The sequence below is a fragment of the Phalacrocorax carbo genome, chromosome 21 (assembly GCF_963921805.1).
Source record: "Phalacrocorax carbo chromosome 21, bPhaCar2.1, whole genome shotgun sequence".
Classification (NCBI taxonomy): domain Eukaryota; kingdom Metazoa; phylum Chordata; class Aves; order Suliformes; family Phalacrocoracidae; genus Phalacrocorax; species Phalacrocorax carbo.
In genome coordinates this window covers 8,737,538-8,760,032 of record NC_087533.1, presented here as the reverse complement: position 1 = coordinate 8,760,032, position 22,495 = coordinate 8,737,538, and the positions used below count along the sequence as shown (strand labels likewise).

General features: G+C 56.2%; 5 protein-coding genes across 7 annotated transcripts in view; 3 read left to right on the top strand and 2 right to left on the bottom strand.

The window, feature by feature from the left end:
- BCL9L (BCL9 like) overlaps positions 1 to 14,988 on the bottom strand; it is a 79,857-nt gene extending 64,869 nt beyond the window's left edge. Inside the window, exons 1-4 of one of the 2 annotated variants that reach the window (XM_064471061.1) lie at positions 13,636 to 14,988; positions 9,672 to 9,778; positions 7,644 to 7,686; positions 6,840 to 7,009 (exon numbers count right to left, since the gene is read on the bottom strand). The gene's annotated coding sequence lies outside the window, so the exon portion shown is untranslated. The remainder of the gene's footprint in view (positions 1 to 6,839; positions 7,010 to 7,643; positions 7,687 to 9,671; positions 9,779 to 13,635) is intronic. The other variant, XM_064471060.1, reaches the window with a different exon arrangement.
- Positions 9,761 to 12,807, top strand: FOXR1 (forkhead box R1). The gene is made up of 4 exons (XM_064471076.1): positions 9,761 to 10,278; positions 11,169 to 11,383; positions 11,680 to 11,948; positions 12,337 to 12,807. Exons 1-4 carry the CDS (start codon positions 10,149 to 10,151, stop codon positions 12,794 to 12,796), a joined length of 1,074 nt encoding a protein of 357 aa, XP_064327146.1. The 5' UTR covers positions 9,761 to 10,148; the 3' UTR covers positions 12,797 to 12,807.
- A 52-nt stretch (positions 14,989 to 15,040) lies between the features above and the next one.
- CENATAC (centrosomal AT-AC splicing factor) lies at positions 15,041 to 18,624 on the top strand. Of its 2 annotated transcripts, none has more exons than XM_064471080.1 (9): positions 15,041 to 15,377; positions 15,444 to 15,609; positions 15,689 to 15,751; positions 15,902 to 15,966; positions 16,392 to 16,497; positions 16,832 to 16,862; positions 17,248 to 17,337; positions 17,413 to 17,545; positions 17,756 to 18,005. In XM_064471080.1, exons 1-9 carry the CDS (start codon positions 15,079 to 15,081, stop codon positions 17,793 to 17,795), a joined length of 993 nt encoding a protein of 330 aa, XP_064327150.1. In that variant the 5' UTR covers positions 15,041 to 15,078; the 3' UTR covers positions 17,796 to 18,005. The 2 variants fall into 2 exon arrangements, with proteins under 2 accessions (XP_064327150.1, XP_064327149.1); XM_064471079.1 differs by having other exon boundaries at positions 15,042 to 15,377; positions 17,968 to 18,624.
- A 377-nt stretch (positions 18,625 to 19,001) lies between these two features.
- On the bottom strand, positions 19,002 to 20,751 carry RPS25 (ribosomal protein S25). The gene is made up of 5 exons (XM_064471083.1): positions 20,612 to 20,751; positions 20,329 to 20,424; positions 19,682 to 19,865; positions 19,469 to 19,567; positions 19,002 to 19,087 (listed from the first exon to the last, which is right to left on the bottom strand). Exons 1-4 carry the CDS (start codon positions 20,612 to 20,614, stop codon positions 19,473 to 19,475), a joined length of 378 nt encoding a protein of 125 aa, XP_064327153.1. The 5' UTR covers positions 20,615 to 20,751; the 3' UTR covers positions 19,002 to 19,087; positions 19,469 to 19,472.
- Positions 20,750 to 22,460, top strand: TRAPPC4 (trafficking protein particle complex subunit 4). Its single transcript, XM_064471081.1, has 5 exons — positions 20,750 to 20,924; positions 21,020 to 21,194; positions 21,267 to 21,370; positions 21,465 to 21,591; positions 21,979 to 22,460. Exons 1-5 carry the CDS (start codon positions 20,750 to 20,752, stop codon positions 22,055 to 22,057), a joined length of 660 nt encoding a protein of 219 aa, XP_064327151.1. The 3' UTR covers positions 22,058 to 22,460.
- The last annotated feature ends 35 nt before the right edge of the window (positions 22,461 to 22,495 follow it).

Sequence of the window (22,495 nt, the reverse complement as noted above, 5' to 3'; positions counted from 1 at the left end):
TCACTTGACTCCCTTTAATTACTAACCATCTGGTTTTGAGAAGAGCTGTCAACCAACGTAGAGCATTTGGCAAGCTTCCTCAGCTGCTGCTCTCCTAACTTCAGTTCTTCTTGGAAACACTAAGCCCTGAGATGCCAAAAGGAAATGAAAAGAAAAGCACAAGAGAGAGGGCGTGAGCAAAGCGGGAGAGCACAGATGCAGTACAACCTAGCAGACAGGGCGAGACATTCCCCAGTCCCGCTCCCAGGATGGGGAGCAAACCGCAGACGCTGCTGGCCATCGATAGCCGGGAAACCCCTCACCCAGCCAGCCACGCGGGAAGAACTGCAATACTTCAAGCACCGTATTCAAATCCCTCCACATTTTCCAGAAGTCAGGCTGCTCAGTTCAGCATCCCGGCCCAACTCCAACTTAGGCAGCGACTTTCTATCTTCCTAAATTCCCTCCCTCGCTTGAATTTTGTCTTTGCCCCACCCACCGTGCGACGGCACTGTGAGCCTGCAGTTACGTGTGCTGCTCCAGCACGGCGTTCGTCCACCAGGATAGATACGGACAATCTTACAAACCACATTCTTCGTGCTTCATGGACAAGGGCCATGGCGCTCTCCCTCAGGTTTTGCCCGGATTCAGCACGGCGCCACGCTCTGCTCAAATAGAGGGGTGCGCTTTTCCCCCAGGAAACCCGCAGGTGCAAAGGGAGCCTTTCACCTGGCTTTTGGAGGGAGCGAGGCGGTGCGCTAGCCATTCTGCTCTGCAAGCTCCCAGGCTGCCTTGCTCTCCGAGCCACAGCAGCTCAAGTCCTCAGGCGTGCTCTGCCAGCACAAGCCCTTTTGCTCTTTTCAGGGGAGCAGCCGCACTGGTAGCGAAGCCGGGCAGCAGGAGCGGGGCTGCAGCATTTTTGCGAGCGCTGCCTGCCTCATTAGCATTCAGCACATGGCTCAGGCAGCTTTTACATTACTCCTTCCTGACTCTGGGACCTCGTGCGCGAGTCAGAGGCTTGCACATTTGCTTCCCTGATCCCCGCGAGCCCCCAACACATGGCAAACTACATTTTGAATGGCTCCCTTAATTTCTGCGTGCAGACAACCTTCTTCTCCCTTTTGCAAAGAAGCAGAGTCATCCTCTACTCCCCCAGACAGCACCATATGCGCACGGACCACCGTCCTCTTTTCTCACAGACCTGTTCAGATTTTGCAATACCCTCATATTTCACAATACCCTTTTGTGTGCAGGCACCTCAGACTCCCCTACACTCACCCCCCACACACTCATTTCCACCCTGGTTCCCATACGGTGCTTCAGCTTCCCATGAAGCAAGTATAGAAGCTAGCTCCCTCTCCCTTCTCCAGACCCACGGTAACAGGGTACAGGCACAGCTGAAGGAGCGGAGGATCCCCACATTAAATATGCTCAAGACAAATGGGGCAGATATTGTTTCCCAATGCATTTCCGCAAATCTGTCATATGCGGCAAAGGAGTCCAAGGCCTAAGCCTACGAGATCCTCCTGCTACACCTGCCCTGACGCTCACCGGCCTGTCAGGGCAGTAGAGCCGTAACCTCACTGACTCCTGACCCGTGAGAAAAAAAGCAAGCATTAAATTCCTTATTAGAGCATCTGAAACCAGCAGGGACCCGCACCCGATGAGCGTTCTCACACATTTCCAGAGGAGCAGGTTTCAGCTGCCCTGATCTGCACGGAGCTATGAGATATTCTTTCTGTCTCGGGAGCTGGATGAGGCTTGGGCTCGGCTGGGATGCCCACTGTCAACGGGGCAGCCGGATCTTGGGAACTCTCTCACATCCACTTCTAAGAGGATGGGCACGCTGGTCTGACACTCTTGGGACCCCGTGCAGGGAATGGGGAGGCAACCCAGGCAGGTGACAGAAACACACATGGGTCATCGGGCATGGACCATCTTCCTGTGAGCCTCGACCGGGCCAATTCACACCGAAGGACCAAAAGCAAAAAGCTGTGGACACCGTTCCTCTTTTGGGTTTCCCAACCGCAGCTGGGGAAGACAAAGCTTTTCCTTGAGCCTATATGCTCCACTCCACGCCACAGGAACCTCTGCGCAATACTTCCATCTTCCACGCTTCTCCTCCAAAGCCTTTCTTCCTTGTCCATTAGCATTACGCAAAGCGCCCAACCACCAATGCCAACGCGACTTCAGGCACAAATCCATCTACTTCTCCGCTCCAGCTCTTAACACGTGGACTTTAATTACATTTCCCATTTTTGTGACAAAATGTGTGTCTCTCCTCCACCTACCCCTCCCCAAGATCATTACATGAGCTCTAATAATAATCATCATCATCCATCTACCCAGAGAGCGAGGCGGGGCCACCTGCTCTGTCTTCCCAAGCTACCCCATCCCACCTAGCCTCCGGTCACTCATTCCTCGGAGAGCCGCACACCCTGGTCCCGTTCCAAGGGAGAGGGGTGGAAGCGCTGCTAACAGGTTGGCACAACATATTGCCAGGGCTGAATGATGCCTGCAGGCTTTGGCTGCAGTGAAAGACATTACAAATCAAGGATGGACACAGAAACAAAGACGAACCAGGGAGCGATTGGGGATTCTCTTCCTAAGGATGGGCCACCATCCTGCTGAAGCAGCTCAGTCCTCACTGTTTGTACAAGGTGCAGCAAACACAGGCTGGTGCACAGACCTACGGAGTAAAAAAAACCAAACAAAAAAAAAAAAGGAAACACTTTCTAACAAACCTCCCCATCCTCACTGACCCAGCCACTAGATAGAAAAGCAATCACCTTAGTGAATCACAAGGCATCCATTTCCCAGGAGAAAGTGAAAACTGAGAAACTCCTCCCTATCCAGCCAGGTGGGAGCAAGCAAGAGGCTGATACACTTTACACAAGCACGGACCTTGGCGCAGTCGGGCTTTCACGAAGCTCAGGCGTTTGCCTCAAGGTAACTCAGACTGCTACCACTCTCCCACAAGTCCGGGAACCTCCCCCAGATGCAGTCTATCATCCCTGCATAAGATCGACCTGGGATTTGCAAGCTCGAAGTCATAAGCAGCTCTCAGACCGAGCACTTTATCTGAACGTTCAGAATTCACCAGTCAGCCGGTGCCTTTGTCCACTTCCAGAGGTGCGGGAAACCAGATTTCCCTAGTTGTTACTTTACAGGCCAGACTTCCAGTGCTCCTCAAAGACTTAGTCTCTAGCCCTCCTGGCAGCAAAGAGTAAGGGAATACTGAGCTGAATATCAAGCTACGCAGTGTTTGCTGTAGCTTGTGGGCAGACCGAAGACAGCGAGCTGCCCACCTCTTCCATTGCCGAGCTCCGAAGAATTAGCAATACTTCACAGAGCAGACATGACATCAGGCTCTTGGGACACAGACAATAACACAAGGGCAGCACTGAGGCGACTGCAACACAAAGGAGATATATGAAGGGCTAAAAGTATGGCCCAGACAGAGTACGCAAGGCAAGGACTGCACGATCCAAACGTACAACCAAGCGCATCGGGCATAACCTGGACGGAAAGAGCTCACGGCAGAGCTCTGTGCACGACGGCATCTCTGCTGCTCGCAGAAGCCTGAATCCCTCCTCATAGTCCAACGGTGCAAGAAAACCAAGTAATTGACGGAGCAAGAGAGTGTCAACAAACACAGCAGAAGGGAGACGATGTCCCTTTAAATGTGACTAAAGTGCTGTCAATGGATCTGCCATGGTAGAGGAGTTAATCCCCCCCCAGCCCCTCTCAGCCACTGTGATGGGATAATTAGATGCGAGGGCTCAGCACAGATGATGCTCCAGTTGCTTAGCAACTAATGGTTTCCATGGAAACGGCAAAGCACAGCCTTCGGAGCAGCAAGTGAGCAGTGCAGCAGGGCAAGGAAGGATGCCTTAAACTCCTGCACTGATCCTCTCCTCCAGAATCACTCGCAGGCCTTGAGGTATTAGGGGAGCGAGAAGGGGGTGCCTTAAAGATACAACATCCCTGTTTCAAGCAGCGGTAAAAAGGAAAGGGGTTTGGGGTTTTTAGACTAAACTTTCAGTGACATGGTCCTCCTGATCTCGGTGACCCTCCACTAGCAGGAAGAGCAAGGCTGAATCACACAGAGCGGTCTTCCGCAACGGCTCGTGCCCCGATACACAGGTCGCCCTGCTATAAGCAGCTGAACGCGACGCCAGCCTTGGGTCTCGCACCCAGGGGCTGAGAGGTGAACACACACACACACGTACTCTAAGGCGTTTATGTTTTCAGCACTGTCCCATAAGAAGCCACGCACAGGCATCCAGCCAGGCCCCGAACCGGCAGGCAAGGGGAGGCTTCCTCTCGATTCTGCGGCTCCACAACACGTACAGAAGTGACACTGGCTATAAAACATGAAGAACCTCGCCAGAATAACAGAGATTAGATTTATTAACCTTAGCCCAAGTCTGTCATCTGGTACTTCCTTCAGCATGACCAATTCCTGCTGCTTTACTGTGGCTGCTCCCGGCACCAAGTCAGCATCCCACCGTTTCCGAGCATCGCAGCCGTGACCCACATCTCTTCTCACCAAACACCGCACGTGCTGCGGCGCAGCTGCACTGCTGCAAAGTGCACTCTTGCCATCTCGTGAGCTAAGCAGAGACAACCTCTGTTTGTGTTTTGATAAGAGCGCTCTGGGATGCTTGGGGAGGGGGGGTTGCTGACTCAGTGCTAGGTGGTCTTCACCCCCTCATATGATGCAGGGGCGGCCTCCATCCCTGCCTGCTTGCACGTGTTAAAGCTTTGCAAACGCCTCAAGCCCCGGCGACACAGAAGGGGGTACAGAAACTCGCAGCACAGAGACAAGCCCTGCTTTCCTACCCTCCCCTCCAGCCAGCCCCACGCTCGTGACGGGAAGCGTCCCTCGCAGGGACAGCAGCAGACTGCGTGCCTTGGGCACTGGCTGCGGCCACGCGCTCCCTGCTCTCCTCTTCCCCTTCCCACCAGGGAGGGGACTGACAGCACGTGCTCCGCTCTGCCGAGTGCCATCTCTTCTTGGCAGAAAGCACGTAAAATGGGGAATAGGGCGGACCCCTCCCTCGGGCAGCGGCTGAGCTGGGAGGTGGCACGTGCTGCTGGCCAGGGGCAACCGGCCTGGGCTCTGGGACCCCCTGCATGCACCGGTCAAAGGCGCGAGCGCAGAGACGCTCTGCGGCTGCTTCCTCCCCTCGCTGCGCGTGTTACCTTGCCCTCCCTGCAAACCCGGGGGATGCCGGCTGCGACACCCAGGAGGGGTGAGGCATCCTGTTGGCCAGCTTGTGCTGACGGCTAATTTAGCCGCAAGCGAGGTCTCCTCCCTGGAGCCCTGTCCCGATCCACCCGGCACTTCAGGAAGGTACCGGAGCAGAGTCGCCAAAAAAGTTGCGGAGCATTTCAGACTCCGTCCCCTATGGCTTTCAAAGGGGGAAATCAAAGGGAAGCGCTGCGCTTTGTTCCGCGGGGGAGCGGCGCGAAAGGTGAGTGGCAGCGAGCCCGGCAGAACCGGTCGCTTCAATCGTCCGCCAGCTCACCTTTGAAGTGGTTTTAAAAATCAGGGAGGAGGGGCAGAGACCCGAGTTCAGCTCTTTTACTGCAACTTCACAGAATTTGAGGACGTGGGGGGTAAGAGGCTGCCTTTGCCCCACCAGAGAAATAGCGTATCTGTTCAGAGAGAACAGAACACGGCTAGTAAAAAAGGCTGCGATGCTCATCAAGTACGTCTGTTGCGTCCTCGTGTCCTGAGGAGGCTACGAACAGCTACGACAGCACCAGCATCTACCTACGTTACCGATGAAGACGTAGCCAGGCATCCGCAGGATTAACTGGACACCCGGACACGGCCCCCCGCCTGGTGCCAACAGAGCAACCTACTCTCACCAGCCCGCAGCCTCCTCTGCCTTTGCGCTCCCTGCCCTGCCCACCCAACGTACTTTCCCCATTGCCTCTCTCTAACAGAAAGGACTGGTTTTAACCCCGGCCCACGCAAATCTCGGGAGCTTTTTCTGTATTACAGTCACAGCATCAGCCACTTGCTGCAGCACGGGGAGCGCCGACACAGCGGGAGCAGCACTGTGTGAGGACAAGCCAGGCGCCTACCGTACACGCCATGCTAGGAAAATGGGGAAAAGTGCCGATTACTTAATTGGAAACTAATATCTGTTCTACCACAGAACCACCATTCACAAGCCCAGAGTCCTCCCGCAAAGCCCGCTGAGCTTGCTTCTAAACAAACACCGCCAGCTGGGCAAAGCCAAGACAAGAGCCGATACCCTCCTATCACCACGGACAAGCGGACGTCACTCTACAAATGCAAAGCTTTCATGGGCCACGGAATACAAGAGCCGTTCGAGCCAGGCTTGAATAACAGCTCTGAGTCAGAAGCCAAGTTACTGAGCTCCCCCGTCTTTAGGGGAGAGAGCGAGCTCAGCTCCAACACCTTTCAGAAACAGGAGCAAATGTAGTTTCTCTGCCTTGCCAAGAAGGCCGCGCACAACACGTTCACGCGCACACGTGAAGCCGTAAGCCTGGCCAAAGACATCTACATACACCTTGCACGCACAGGCGGAAACCACATGCAAAATTCAGACAGCCCGAGAAGCAATTGAGCGTGTTCACAGTTACGTCTTGAATCTGAAGTGACTTTTCTCTTGATTTCCAAAAGCAAGTCTTCCTTAGCCTAAAACACCGAGAGCTGGGAACCAGCAAGGAAAGAGAACTGCGCTTGCACCCCTGACCCCCACCTGCATCCTTACAAGGCTTCCCTGGGGTTCTTGTGGTTACGAGGTGTGTGGGAGTAGGCAAGACCAGTTGTCAGTAAAACTATGCCATCAGTTGGCTTCTGTGCAGGTGACACTCACCTGAAAAGAGCTGGCTTTGAAGAATCCAGGCGTCCTGAGCCAAGACACCTCCAGCTTGTCGCCTCTCTGTATTTTCAGCTCCGTTCATGATGCAGATGATAGAGGTGCTGGCCACTTCGACCTGCACACGTCAGCAGGTTCTCTTCCAACTTCTGTTTCACCTTCCGAAGCTAGAGGGGGGCCAAAAAATGTGACAGCTTTAGAAAACAAGTGGGAGCTCTGGTTAAACAGTATAGCATAAGGAATCAGCAGCCTTGGACTTCACCTGCCACAGATTGGCTCCATCAGTCTGAGCAAGATCCCTCTCCCCTGGGAAAGCAGGGGTAGCAAGACAGAGCTTGGGGGTCACAGGGCTTTCACCCAGAGTATGCAATATACAAAGCCATGGGATGGGAATTCAGTAAGTGAACAGCCAAAGGCAAAATTAAGGCCTTTTAGCCTTTTCTTATACTTAAGGGAAAAGTCTGCGCTGGCACCGTATATATTTAAAACACTCTTAGGCTTCAAGCTGGAAACCAGCACTTTGGCTCCTGTTTTTGCTAGTTTCATCACACCACAGGGTCCTCCCTACTTTACCTGTTGGTATTATAGCAACACCTCAAACCTCTGCCAGTAAGAAGTAAATGTTTTGACATGGGGGAATGCTTCCCATCCCCACAGCAGAGGCAGGAAATAAGAGCAAGCCCTTTACACATCTTTTTTGGGGGAGAAGGGTCTAAGTACAACTGCTCAGGCCTCCTCTGGGTGGAGCGCTACATTATATTACATTACAGCCTACCCATCCCCTTCCCTTGTGTTACTTACCAGTCCCGCAGGCCAGCACAGCCTCCTCCGAGGACACAGAGACCTGGGGGAAGATGGGAGAAAGGAAGCTCTAATCAGCTGCAGCCAGCTGATGCTAACAGCCCTGGAAGGTCTGCAGCTGTTTCTCATCTCCTTCATTGCTCTGTAGTAGCTTTTGCTGGGTGGCCCCCACCTACCTCTGAGGGCACCGGCTCTGAACCTGCTGCAGGTGAATTTGACCGCTCCCTGCAAAATGCCAGCTCACATGGCCCCTTGTACGTAGCTAAGCCACATGCTCTGGTTATCCTCCTGCAGCTCTGCCAGGCTGCTCTTCCAGGGCAGCTCCTGGAAAGTGGCACAGAGAACAGGGTCCTTCCCATGGACCAGACCATCCCCAAACATTCTTCTGTCTTTTCTTCACATCGGTGCCTCACATGTTGCTCCCCCTCCCTTTTCATAGGCCACACCTGGCTGAAAAGCAAGCTGCTCGAGGTACTTCATCCATGTGCAAGGTCTAGCTAACCCAGGACTTCTTTTAACACACGCACACGCACACCCCTGCCCAGATACTTACGTGGTTCTAGGATTATTAACGTAACTGCATCCAGTCTGGCACCCTTGTGCAAGTTTATTGTCGAAGTACCAAAGGTTACGTGGGTAGGCGAGGCATCAACTGAGGGTTACTGTAGATGATCACAGGCTTAATGAGTGACTATGCCTCAGCTGATGCATACGCCACTGCGTAGAGAGTTTCACTCCAGGTAGGAAGGGGAAAGCAACTTTGTGGTGCGACAGGTCGAGCGATACGTGGTAAATTATTAAACTATAGTAGCTGGATTGTTTGTAACACATCTCAGGTCAAATACCAGGCTCCAGTTTCAGGAAGAGGAAAGGATTTTGATTGGGGTGCGCTCAGACCTTTTCGAGGGACGGGGCAACCGAGCAGGTCCCGCTCACACCTGAGGAATCTGACGGGGAGCACGTCGTCGGCTCGTCTGACGACTGAACTTTGTCACACAAGGGTGGAAAAAGCTACGCCACTGTAGCCTTTTGCATGTAGCGCAAGCCGAGCCGTACCCCCTTGAGCTCTGGGAAATGCCCAACAAGAGCTAAGCAAAACTTAATAGAGTACAAACTATCACACCTGCTTTCATCGAACAGGCAAAACTGAGCGTGCCAGACCCTTCTCTGCCTTTTGACAGTTATCTTTTCAAGAAAAGCTTGGTTTGGTGTCTGACTTATTTTTCAGCAGCCCATCCCAAAAGGTGCAAATACGCAAAGGGTGAGGACGGTGACAGCAAACAGGGCGGGAACATTTGGCCCAAACCACAGCAGAGCGAGCCCGCACCTGGGAAAAGCGTCCTACCCCTTCCTTTCATCATGCAGAAAAAACCCAAACAACTCGAAGCCAAACCCAGAGATTCTCCCAACACCACAACATCACGGCACAATCTTTTCCAGCGATTGCCAAAGGCAGCCTCTTTCTGCCCGTCTCCCTGCCACAGACTGGCAGCAAGTCCCTGACGTACTCCCCCGCTACGAGCGTAACCTGCGCCCTCCCACAAAATGGTCAACATATGTAGTGAGTCTGAAATCTAATTGCCTGCTGGTACTAAGCCAAGGCTTGCATTTTGATGTGTAGCTACTCCGTTTCCACCCGTGCCTCCTCCCTCCCCTGCCCCCCTAGCAGAGGAGTGACAGTGAGAGGCGAGTAGGATGAGGATGTACTAAAACTACCCTTCAATAGCACAAGCTGCATCGCTTCCTTCATAATACCCGGGGCAGGGAAGGCAGGGGCCGTGTGTGAAAGAGATGGTTGAAGAAACAAAAGCAATTCAGGAAGGCGCAGAATTCAGACTGCGTCTTCAAGCTGCTCAGAAAGTTTCCAAGAGATGTGCTGTGAACGCACGCCCAGCATCCGCTTAGCCCGGCTCCTTTTCCCTGGCTGTGGGAACCCCCCTCAGTATTTTGCCTGGGCTGAGCAAAAGCAGTTTCCAGTCTTAAAACACGCTACTCCTGGGCAAGCAGGGTGCGGGAGCTCCCCGGTACCTGCAAACGCATCCTGAGCACTCTGCGTGTCCCTCAGAGACCCCTCCTGCTTCCAGAGACGTTCGGGTTCTCAGATGGGGTAACTCCACTGCAGAGCGTAGGTAATGCTGTGATTTGATCAGAAGCAGAAAAAAATAAAACATTAGCCTAATGAACACAGGAATGGCTCATTTATCAAGGCTCTAGCAGAGAAAATGGGCAGGAAACAGAGCCTAGGTGGTGCCACCTACCTTACTCTCAATCAGATCGCTCTCTCCACCAGTATGGACCATTTACTCACTGGAAGGGCATTTAATAGGTATTTAAAAGTGTGAAACAGAGACCAGTCTTTCGCCCACCTGTACGATATCCTTTTTTTTAAAAAAAATTAAAATTAAATCAACTCTGTCGGTACACAGAGCACTTAAAGCTCATGGGATTCTTCGTGCCGCCCTCGCAGATCCTGCTGCACTCAGCACCCGGAGGTTGCTTTGCCGTATGAAGAAAATGTACTTGAATTTTCAAAACAAGTCATTTTGGGAAAGCCTGCATTTAAAAAACGGCCTTGAGGACTGGGATATGGCAGAGGAGCTCACACTCACCATCGCTGCTGAAGACTTTCTGCAAGGTAAGGGCCTGGGGGGGGGAACAATTGACCCAACTTCCTTTTAAAAAGACTCCCACCTCCGAAACCCAGGTGAAAATTGCGAGGTCTGGTAAATGGTAAGTTCCGGTCTAGAACTTAACAAAAAGCATCGTGTGCAAATGTGTGTAAATGTGATCAGAACAAATTAGAAGTGTCTGCAACTGGGTACAAAGTAAGCACGCAGCTTACAGAAAATGAGGCTAACACAAAAAATACCCACCCACCGCAGCGCCTCTGGGCTCCCCGTTGTCTGCCAGCTCCTGACGAGACCCCGCGCCACCGCACGCTGAAGCGGCAAGCCGACCCCCCGGCACGCGGGCGCTCGCTGCCGGGGGCTCTGCCGGCGTCAGGGAGTTCGGGACTCCCCACGGAGGCTGGTGGCGTTTCGGGGAGCGGCCTGGGAAAGGGGCTTTTCTTTTGCTAGCCAGAACATCTGTGTCCAGACTGGGATTTTTCTAAGCTGGCTTATAAAAAAGTCGAAGCCCGTCTCTCAAGGACAAGGATGTAATTGCATAGCTGTGCCTGCAGACATACTGCCCTCCAAACACAACCTTTGGGGTAGATGGACTTGGGACAGGAGGACTGAAGGGAGTAATTCACCCTCTTCTGGCTTTGTGGGGGGAAGAGAAAGCAAAGTTTCGGAGCTGAGCAGCGTCGTTCGGGCTGGCCGCAGCGGTGCAAGAACATGCAGACATGCACGCTGTATGCAAAACAGGATATAAAACACTATTTAGAGGGACGAGAAGGCAACTGGGGACCTTTGCCTCGGGATTTGCATTGCATTAGAGCTCCCCCAGGCTGCCTCTGGACAGCAGGGTCTAGAAACAGTCTGCAGGTTAGACCGGCGGGGTGACGTTTCTCCTTCTCTTTAGAACCCAGCGTTCAGCCCCACCTGTGGATGTGGGTAAACCCCAGCCTGGTCTGCCCCATCCCCGGGAGACCTGGCGTAAACCCGGCCAGATCCGACAGCCCGATGGCCTCGGTTGCTGGTGCCATGGAAACCTCCTCTCCGAACACATCCTGGGACTACTCGGACCCGGGCTGCTCCAAGGAGGGTGTGCTGTCATCCTCCAGCAAGGCTGGAAAGGTACGAAAGAGGGAACAGCTTGGGCAGCCCCAGGCATCGGACGCGCCTGACGGTGCCGCAGGAACAAACGAGCGGTTGCCTGCCGCTTCAGCAGGGGTCAGTCGATGCACAGCGCCCGTCCGATGAGCCGGCTGAAAGCACAACGCGCAGGGATGGGGGCTGACATTTACAGCCTATAAGCTTTCAATCTGTGCTCAGCCAGGCCCACCCTCCCCCAGAACGGAGCGGCTTATCCCTGTCCCTTGTTCCACCCAGGGCCAACGTATCCACCTCCTTTTTCTCCTTCCTCTCCACAGCTTACTGAGGATGAAGATGCTTTACGTGTGAACATCCCAGTTCCTCAGGAGATGCTGGAAAATCCCGACCTCAGGGCAATGCTGATGCCTCGGAAATCCACAGTCCTCAGACTTCAGAGCGTGACGCTCAGGTGCCCCAGGCAGACGAGCACCAAAATCGAGGGAGGCTGGCCCCGTCCTCCCCTTAATTACTGCATCCTCATCACCCTCGCCCTGTGCAACAGCACAAGTGGCAGTCTGACCGTACAGCAGATCTACCAGTTCACACGGTACCCACTCTTCTCCCAGCCCCTAGGGCAGAACGAGGAAAAGAGGGACGACGGGGTGTACAGGAGTCTCTCATCTCCTACTGGCGAGCAGGGAAGCGGCAGCCAGGACTTGCGTTCTGGTCTTACCTCTGCCTGCGGCTCAAGACGCTGCTGAGAAAACTGCTTCTCCTCTTTGTCAGCACCCAAACCCAGGAGTTTCGGGAGCTGGTGTTTTAGTTTCGCCTTACCCTCTTTAGAAAAAACACAGCGCTCAACGGCGCCAGCCATCCTTACACCACAGGGCTCAGGGAGGGCCCTCTCCTCCTCCCCTTGTGTGGACACGACATATTCTGTTATTTGTCACAGCCTCTGATCACTTCAGCTCAGGACAAACCTCTTCTCTCCGCAGGCTGCACTTCCCATTTTTTCAAACGGCCCCAGAGAGCTGGAAAAACACGATCCGACACAACCTGTGCTTCAGCAGCTCCTTTGAGAAAACGACCGGCTGCATGTGCGGTGAGGGAAACCGCAAGTCCTGCCTGTGGAAGCTGACTCCAGAAGGGCACAGGAGGTTTCAGGAGGAAGCGCAGGCTCTGCCCAAAGAGGCTCTCGACTTGGTGTGCCAAAGCATGAGGGAACCACGTACGTTTCAGAGGGCAGGAGCCCCACAAAATGCAGAGCGAGCCAGCCTGTACAAGATTCCCACGGTGGGAGGGACAGAGGTGGGCGCCCAAGCCAGTATACAGCCACCAGCACTGCCAGGCGTGAGGTCTAGGAGACGATACCAGACACTCAAGAGATCCCCCCACAAGCGGGGCTCGGTCACCAGGGTGGCCAAGAGCCCTTCTTTCGTGAAACCAACATGGTGAGAGAAATAAAGCGGGCTACATTAAAACAGAGCCTTCATCCCAGGCTCGCGCTGCTCAGCAATACAATACTATCAGTTTCACGGGCATAAGGACTGGGGCTGTAGAATCGGGGCCTAAGCAGTTGCGAAGGTCCGAGTAACTACTGCAACTTTCTCTATGTCTTTTGCAGATCTCGTGAGGTCTCTCTTTGGTCTATGATTCCTTCTGGCTCCCTGCTTCTGAAACACGTACCATGTGTTTTCAAACCCAGCCTGTTTTCTCAGGTGCTGCCGTAGGTAGCTTCCCAAGAACCGTGCATGGAAATTACGAGCACGGTGCCATAAGGACTCAGATTTAGAAGGGGATGGGGAGAAAGATGATCAATCCCATTTCCTTCAGCAAGGCAAGTTTTTGCTCCAGCTGCACACATCTCAGGTTGCAGAGGCATTTTGACATGTGGCTGCACGCAAGCTGTTGCCTCTTGCAACGTTCTTGCGGTGCAGAGGACAAAGCTGCGGGAGAACGCTGATCTGTTCCCTGGCAAAGGGTCTCGGCCCACAGGTCAGGGGCTGAGCAGAGAAAGCGTTAGCTGGCTGAGTGAGGGCAGCCCCTACCCTACAGACATTATTCCAAGCTGTTGCACTCGCCCTCCCAGCTGTCAAACCAGCAGGCGAGGCTCCGCATAACTGCTGGGCAGTTTGCTTTGCAAGGGGCTTGGAATTTCTGCAACGCCTGCTTGGCAGAAATTGGCGAGCACCACAGAGCGTGAGGAGGGAGAGAGTTATCTCGGAGAGGCAAGGATGCAACAAAGGAAAAAATCCCCAAACCAACGACAGCTTGCCGTTGCGTTGTTGACTTACCTGCTTCGCCAGCAAGAGGCAGGAAAAATCACGTCCCGGGGCCAGAATTCAGGCAGGTAGCGGGTGCCTAGTGTTCAGGAAGGGTAGGTTTTTCATACCTTCTTCCCGGCTGCTGCAGCAGTTGCTCAAGCAGAAGCATGGCCGGTCTGGTTATGTCCGTTATCAGTCCCGCGTGCAGCAAGAGCCAGGGCGCCCTGCCGAGGGGGGACGAACAGCACACAGGCACAATGCAAGTTCTGGAGTTCGCTCCTGGCTTGTGTCCGAGACCTGACCCTGGGAGAGGACGGCAGGGGCCGGCCCGCCCGAAGCTGCTCGCCAGGGCAGGCTGGGCGCACCCTGGGTACCAGCTCCTTCCACCCACGAGAGCGCAAAAGGGGAGACGCGTTCAAAGCGGTTTGACGGCGCCTCAGTGCCCACGCTAGGACGGCACCGTCCCTGACCGGCGCAGGGTGGGTCTGCACAGCTGGGTGCTAATGTCACCCGAAGGACGGCAGAAGTCGGAGAGGGACAAGCGGCTGTCAGTCCCACGCATGGCAGTGCAGGCGGGCCGTCTGTCTGTCTGAGCAGGACCTGATTTAAGATGAATGGTTGTCACAGGCCTGGCTGGCGCTGGATGGCAGCACTGGGATAACCTCGGTGCTGCAGTTCAGATGCTCTCCTTCAGTCGTGCCAGACGAGACCGTGAGTGTCCCTGCTCTTACTAAACGTAAAAAAAACCCCAAAACCAACAAATGAAGGTTTTGGTAGGGCTGTGCAGGGGCGGGAAAGCAAGGGCATCGGACCAACGCTACCAGAGAGACTGTGTCAAAAGGCAGCGAGGCGGGAGGCCGGCGCCTTTCGGGGGTGTACGGCAGGTAAGGCTCTTCACCCAGGGGGTGGTGGGGCCCTGGAACAGGCTCCCCAGGGAGGCATCACGGCGCCCAGCCTGGCCATCTTCCAGAAGCACTTGGGTGAGGCCCTCAGAGACACGGTGTGAACGTGGGGATGTCCCGTGCGGGGACGGGAGCGGGACCCGACGACCCTTGCGGGTCCCTTCCAGCCCAGGGCATCATTCTGATTCTATGACACGGCTCCGGAGAGCGCTGTTAAGGACAGAGGAAAAAGATCCAAACCCAATGACGGTTTCGGGCGGGCCGTGCCTGCCACACGCGCAGCGCCGCCCGGCAGGCGGTGGCGGGGCGCCGACGGCAACGCCAGCTTGCTGTACAGCAAAGGCGTAGGGTTTCCTGCCGCCCCCGAGCCCCATCATCCCGCGGCGGCCTCGGCCGCCCCCGGCGCTGGGACGGCGCCCCAAGGCATCCCGCGGCCACCGCGGAGCGCAGCGCTCGGAGCGGGGCGCCGGGCAGCGCCGGCTGCCCCCGCCGCGCCTGCGCCCTGCGACGTCATCCCTTGGCGCCCGCGCCGCCATCCCTTCGCGCCTGCGCCGTGCGGCGTCGCCCCGCCATGGCGGTGCACTACTGCGGCCTGTGCCGCCGCACCTCCTTCTCGGGCCGCCGGCACCTGTACGGCGCCGCGCACCGGCGGCGGCTGCGGGAGGCGCTGGACCGGCTGCAGGAGGAGGTGGCGGCGGCGCGGGCGGCGGCGGCGGCAGCGGGGGACGGCGGCGGGACCCTGCGGCGCTACGACCCGGCCGAGCACGACCGGCGCGTCTGGTGCCTGTGCTGCGGGCGCGGCGTGCGGCGGGACGGGCGGCGCGGCGGGATGGCGCTGCCGCTGGCCGGCCTCCTCCAGCACCTGGCCGGGTGGGTCGGCGGCGCCGGGGCTCCGGGGCGACGGCGGGAGCGGCGGGGCTGACGGGTGTCCCGCAGGCCCGAGCACCGCCGCGAGACGGCGCGGTTCTGGCGGGAGAACCGGGCGGAGGCGGCGCTACGGGAGCGGTTCGTGGTGCCGGCCGAGGAGTACGAGCGCTTCGCCCGGGCGATGGAGCGGGAGCTGGACGCGCACCGGCAGCGGGAGGAGGAGCGCATCCGCCAGGTACCCCGCGCCGGTCCCGGTCCCAGCCCCGGCCCCGCGCCAGCCCCGGCCCCGCCCTCACCGCCTCTTCCCCCCGCAGATGGCGGCAGGCATCCGTGAAGCCGAGCGCAGGCAGCGGGAGACTGTGCGGGCCGCGCTGCAGGTCGGTGAGCCGTATCCTGCCCTGGCTGCGCCCCGGCAGGGAGCGGGGACGGGCGCCCCCACCGGCACAGGGCACCCTCGGGAGGGGCTGGGGGGGGGGGGCTCGGCTCCATACCAGAAATATCGTCCCTTTTTCCTGAATCGCACCCAGCTTCAAACAGAGCCAGAGCTTCACGAGGGACCTGCTGTCCGCGGCGCCCCTCCAGCACACAGAAGGTGAGAGCCATTTTCCTTAGATTACCGCTAACCCGCGTCCCGCTCAAAGCGCCAGACCTTGCCGCAGCAGCCGCCGCCACCACACTCGCTTGCTGCTGCCGCAGCTGACACTGTCAGCGCCAGGATCTTGCATCCGTTCAGATCCTTCAGAAACCTTTATGATATAGCCTATAGTAAGTGCTGTAGCTGCAGAAAGCTTGCTTTCCCCTCCGCACACTCATAGGTAAGCGCTAACAGCCATAAAGAGTGAGCACAGCTGTGACAGAGAAGCGCTTAATGTTACCACGCCCTGAGAACATTTCTCCTTTTCCTTCTGACTGCAAAGCTCTGCAAACATGTACAAATTCTCCAGAAACCTCTGGACGGTTGTTGCCTGCCTGGCTTTGACCATCGCTCGCCTCTCAGACTTGGCTCCCATATTCCAGGGACTCCTCTGAGGATGCAGAGCAGCCTGGCCCGAGCGGAATGCAGGCAGGGCCTGACTTAAACTGGATGGAATCAGGCCAGGCTTTGACCTTCATTGGCCACCAGGTAGGGGCGAATCGCTAACACACTTGACTTAAAGAACTGCAAGTTACACACAGCGCGGGTTACAAAGCAGAACAAAGCTGTCACTGAGACAGGCAGCGTGGCTGATTCAGGTGACCGGCTAGCTGAGAGTTTCAGTCACCCCGCGCTAATGCGCGTTTCTCTAAGCAAACCTGCTTTAACCCACACAAATCCCCAACACTCCCTCAAGTAGAGCAGAGCCTCCCTCTGCGTCTAACAGAGCTTGCTACTCGGCAGGAATGCGCGCGACACTTCTCTTTGCAGACATTCTTAAAAGCATCAACTTCTCACGCACGTTCTGCGTTTCTGTTAACAGGAAACAGAAGGGAAAGGAAATGTTCACACAGGTAATCGCACCTGCTTCAAGGCTCAAGCAGTCGCTACCCCACTGAAAACCCCTGGCTCACAAACCTAACGGGGGTGACTTAAAGCAATTTTGAAGCAGTCACAGCATAACCAGGAGGTGCTCGCTCTGTTGCTCATCTCTGACATGCTGGAGGAGAAGAAAACACGTATTACAAAAACTGTTAGTGCTGCTGCCGTGTGGAATGCACGGCTTGGGGTGTGATCTGGCACTGCTTTAACAGAGGCAAGCCCGCTTCCTTCTCTTACAAAGCCCGAAGTTTACTTGGCAGGGCGAGCTGCAGGGGAGGGGGCAGAGGGGGGTGCTTTTCCCTATCTCAAGCTTAGGATAGCTTCAGCAGCTCAATACGTTTTCCCTGTGACTTCTAGGAGCAAAACCTCCGTGGCTGACAGAGGAGGAGGAAGAGGGTGCAAGCAAACAACAGATTGGACCTTCGTATGAGGAGTTTCTCAGACAAAGTGAGCGGGTTGTATGCATTTCAGTCAACCTTACTGCTGTTTGAAAAGCTTTCGCTTAACAAAATACCTTTTTAGAGGAGAAGCAGAAGCTGAAAAAGCTGCCAGCGGGGCGCGTTGGTGCCAACTTTGACCATACCTCTCAGACGGGCGACGGCTGGCTCCCTTCCTTCGGGCGGGTTTGGAATCACGGCAGGAGGTGGCAGTCCAGGTGAGCTGCAGGGCAGGGCAGGCCGATGCCGAGTGGAGGGCGCAGCTTCCTTCCACGTGAGCCGCTCGTGGAGCGGGCTTTGCGGTAGCAGCGAGCGTAGGCAGGCATCTTACCGCACAAATGCGTGACTTGCGAGATGAAGCAGCGTCGCGGTGGCAGGGGCTGCACGTGTGGAGGCATCTGCCTCACTGAGCTTGGCTCACCTTTCAGACCCGTGGGCTTGTCCCACTGGTGCTTTGCAACATGCTAGAAACGTGCGTCGGCCAGCTGGAGGCTGCTACAGCTCACTGCGATAGCCGAGTAACGGAGGAGGCTTCCTCCCTACAACACTCTGCGTCACGCTAGCCTACTCATTAGGTGAGGCAGCAGTCATTACCTCTTTCTAAAGGCTGTTGTGTTCTGACATCTACGCTCTCTTTCAGGCATCAGTTTAGAACTGAATCAGGGGAAAAGAAGAAAAGGTGATCGGAAGAGGAGCGCTGAAGGAAGCAAGCTGTGGCGGAAAGGCAGACAGGAGGTAGCTGCAGCTTTGTCAGCGCCACCACCAAGTTTAGCGCTCTCATTTCGTGTGTCCATCTCGATGCGTTCAGTCCCCTGGAAAGCAGAGTGACCACAGCCCGATACCAGGGTCTGCTGAAAGCTGCTCTGCCAGGGGGTGTCGCAGCAGATCTGCTCCCCCTGCAACAGGCACGCGGTGGGTTCTCGCCTCTTGAACACCACAAAGGCAGACCCTTCCTGCGAGGAAGGTCTCTTGCCTATGCCGTTTGTAATCACAAAGCCTGCCGTACACAGCATGCGCTGCCCATGCTGACCTGCAGCAGGACACCCCCTGAGAGACATTTCTTAAAAGTCAAACTTTTTTCTTAATTACCTGTGTTAGCAGACCAGCTGAAACTCATTTCAGATGCATGGCCCACTCTGGGAGCACCTGATGTTTTCATTCTAGTTTATATTACTTTCACTTGTTCTCCCTCACCTGAAGGATGACTAATTAGTCCTCAGTAGAAGCAAGCAGGCCTTAAAGGCCTTTACTGGGGGTAGTTTTTCCTTTTAATTGAAATAAAATACTTCAAGCCTTACTTCGAGCTGCTTATCTGTGCTTCTCCTCTAGAAACACGTCACTAGACACACACCTGATAGATGCTGCTGCCTTGTACGCGGGGAGATCTACGGGCAGGGCCTGTTTAGAGGGAGTTTAAATAAATAACACAGCTATCCCACTAATACCTTCCCTGCCTACAGCACAAGAAACAGGCTTCGGTTTTCCTACTAGAACCGAATAGAGTTTAAGATCACTGGCCGCTGTCGGTGACGCAAAAGCTCCTTCCCTTTTCACAACATAAAAAGAAGTACATTCATAACACTGCATAAATGCAAAGACTGGCTGCTAGAGGAAGGGAGCGTGACCTGTACCGGAATCCCTTATCAATAATGCGTCAAAAATGAAACATACACGTTCTTGAAAAAGCAAGAAAAATTATTTTGATAATTTTATTGTGTGCATCTACATATGACACATTGTTGACGAGGTCGGTGGAGAACCTGCAAAACAACAAGTCCCAAGTCAGACAACCAGGTCAAAACAAGCTAGCGCAAATCAAACCCTCCGAAAGCTCTACTCCACCAAGAGCACTTGGATGCCGTGCTCCCTGACAGCAGTACCGTGCAGGGACTGGGGAGCACGTAGCTCTCCTCATCCCACGCACAATATGGACAGAACCGCAAGTTGCTCTTTGATTTGGGGGAACCCGTGTTTCCCATCACATCACCCAGGAAATCGCTTGGAGAGCAAGCGGTGTCCTCCCAACATCGGGAGAAGCAGCCTGGCCAAAGCAAGGCAGGAGCCGTCCGCCACACAGCGTGCAGCCATTTGCTACCCCCGACAAAGCGCAGCCCAGCTCCCACACAGGGCCCGCACCTCACCTCCCTACGCGTCCTCCCCGGCGGCGGGCGCATCGCCACCTTTTGTGTTCCTGGTGTAGATCACTTGGGCTCGGTGCTTGGATACCAGTTTGATCAAGCCTACCAAAAAAGAAAAAAGGAACTTATTTGCAGCACAAAGTCTTCCGGGTCAGCAAGGGGAAGAAAACATCCAGTTCAAGCTGCTTTCCATTTCTGTAAAGTTTAAGTGCTTACCTTTGCTGAGCAGCTCCTGCAGAGCAGCCCTGGCCAGGGAGCCCCGAATCTTCAGCCTCTCTGAGACAACTGCGGGTGTGATGAGCTTGTAGTTGGGCACTTCTTTGCACAGTTTGTCATAGGTGGCCTTGTCAAACAGGACAAGGTTGTTCAACTTGTCTCTCACTTTCCCCTTGGACCACTTCTACTTGAAAAGAGGGGAAAAAAGCCCCTGAGCTGCTTTCTAAGCAATAACAAAGGACAGAGCTTTTGAATGCCACGAGAACTGCACCATCAGGTGCCTCTATCTCAAACCCCAGGTTAAGGGCTAACGAGATACACAAGCCGTCGCTGTAGATGAACGTGCTGCAGATAATACCTGCCACATCCCCAAATAAAAGGAGCAAAGCCTCTTGTTACCCAGATTTAACACCGCCACCTGCAACTTACTGCCAGGTGAAGAAACGGCCCCTCTCACAGCACGGCGGCGCCTGCAGCGCCAGGTGCACCCAGCCGCCCGCCCCGTGGGTCTGCCCAGGCCGCACGCGTGGGAGCCCGGCAGCCGCCCTCAGCCCTTGAGGGCAGCCGGGCCTCGGCCAGCCTGGCCGCCCCGGCTTCTTGCGGGATGGCCGCGCCTCGGGGCCTGCCGCCAGCGGCGGGGCTCCTACCTTCTTCTTAGCTTTGCCGCCGGACTTGTTCACCGGGTCCTTGTCCTTTTTGGCGGATTTGCCCGCGTCCTTCTTCTTCTTGTCGTCTTTGGGCGGCTGCGAGGGGAGAAGGATGGGGGGGGGGGGGTGTCAGCGCCGGGGACGGGGCCCCGCACCCCCCCACCCGCGGGGGCGGGCCCCAGCCTCTCCCCGCTGCCGCCAGACCTCGGGGCTCCCCCCCCCCCCCCCGCCCCTCGGGGCTCCTCTCAGGGCTCCCCTCCCGCCGCTCGGCCCCCGCACTCACCATGCTGCGGCGGCTACGGCTGCTCCCTCAAGATGTCGGCCGAGAAAGGAAGCGGCGGGCGCGAGGCGCGGAGGAAACCCCGTGGCGGCGTGACGCCACTTCCGTCGCGGGGCGGGGCGGGGCGGGGCCGGCGGCGCTATGGCGATCTTCAGCGTCTATGTGGTGAACAAGGCGGGCGGCCTCATCTACCAGCTGGACCACTACGCCCCCCGCGCCGACACCGAGAAGACGTTCAGCTTCCCGCTCGACCTCGTCCTGCGGCCGCACGATGAGCGCGTCGTGGTGGCCTTCGGACAGCGCGACGGCATCCGCGGTGCGACGGGCGGGGAAAGGCTCACACGGCCGGGCCAGGCCTCACCGGGCCGGGCCAGGCCTCACCGACCGACTGACACGGCCCTGTCCCCGCAGTGGGCCACGCCGTGCTGGCCATTAACGGCGCCGAGGTGAACGGGCGCTTGACGGCGGACGGGAAGGACGTGCTGGAGTTCCTGGGCAACCCCGCCAACTACCCGGTGTCCATCCGCTTCGGCCGCCACCGCCTCTCCTCCAACGAGAAGCTGATGCTGGCCTCCATGTTCCACTCGTGAGTCGGGCGGGCGGGGGCGGGGCGGCGGGGGCGGCGGGGGGCGCTAAGGGCCGTCTCTCCCCCCGCCAGGCTCTTCGCCATCGGGTCGCAGCTGTCGCCCGAGGTCGGGAGCTCCGGGATCGAGATGCTGGAGACAGACACCTTCAAGCTGCACTGCTTCCAGACGCTGACAGGTACCGTCTGGTCCCGGGCAGCCGGCGCTGCTCTGCTTTGCCGGGGCTGGCGCAGAGCTCGGCCTTCCCCGCGCTTCTGCCCTTGTCGCTCCAGGGATCAAATTCGTGGTTCTTGCTGACCCGCGGCAGGCAGGAATAGACGCCCTTCTCCGCAAGATCTACGAGATCTACTCTGACTTTGCTCTGAAGAATCCTTTCTACTCCCTGGAGATGCCCATCAGGTAAGGAAAAGCCTGCTTTTAATAACGCAGCCCCTCGTTGCCTTCTCCCTGCACAGCAACAGCAGCCCACAGCCCTTATGTCAAGCAGCAGAGTAGAGCCAGAGGGTGAGGAAGGGGGAGACCCAGCACGCTGCTGCAGGGACAGGGTGCTGGCCCACGCTTCCTCCGGCGCGGCGCTGCTGGGGAACAGGGAGGCGCTCTTCCTCCTGGGTACAATCTCCACTGTCCCAGTGTAACCCCAGAGCTCACACAAGCAGTCAGGTTGCTGTCGCGTGACTGATGGAATCTCTCCTTAAAGGATGCAGAGCCAAAGGACGTGGCGATCCTGTCTTGGTTAACCTGTTCCATAGATAAAGCCATCCCCTTCTGCTTTTCTGACTGTTTCAGGTGCGAGTTGTTTGATCAGAACTTGAAACTTGCTCTGGAGGTGGCAGAGAAAGCTGGACCCTTCGGACCTGGGTCGTAGAGGAGAAAGCCTCGCCCGTTCCCCGGACTCCTTTCTGTGAAGAGCGGGGCCTCGCTCTTCCCCGGCCGGCCTCTCCCAGAGCGCTCTCCTCCACAGCAGAGGCCGCATATCCCTGAAACACGCTTCCTTATCTCCCCAGACACCATTTTATCCCCTCTGTTGTGAAACTTACCTTAACCAGGCTTGTTACTACTGTTTACACGGGGTGGTGGAGGCTTATTCTGCTGCTGCGGCTCCACCGCCCCTGAGCAAAGACAGAGAAGGTGCGGGTCCGTGGCCCTACCGCAGCCGATTGTCGTCTTTTGTTTCGTAATTGTACATATGTATTTTTCCTGTATAGGTCTAACTTGGGGTTTTGCAGAGGGTTTCTGCGTAGAAGTAATAAATGTTCCGTGAAGAGGTGGACGGCTGTTTGTTTTCTGTTGGCGGGGTAGGTTC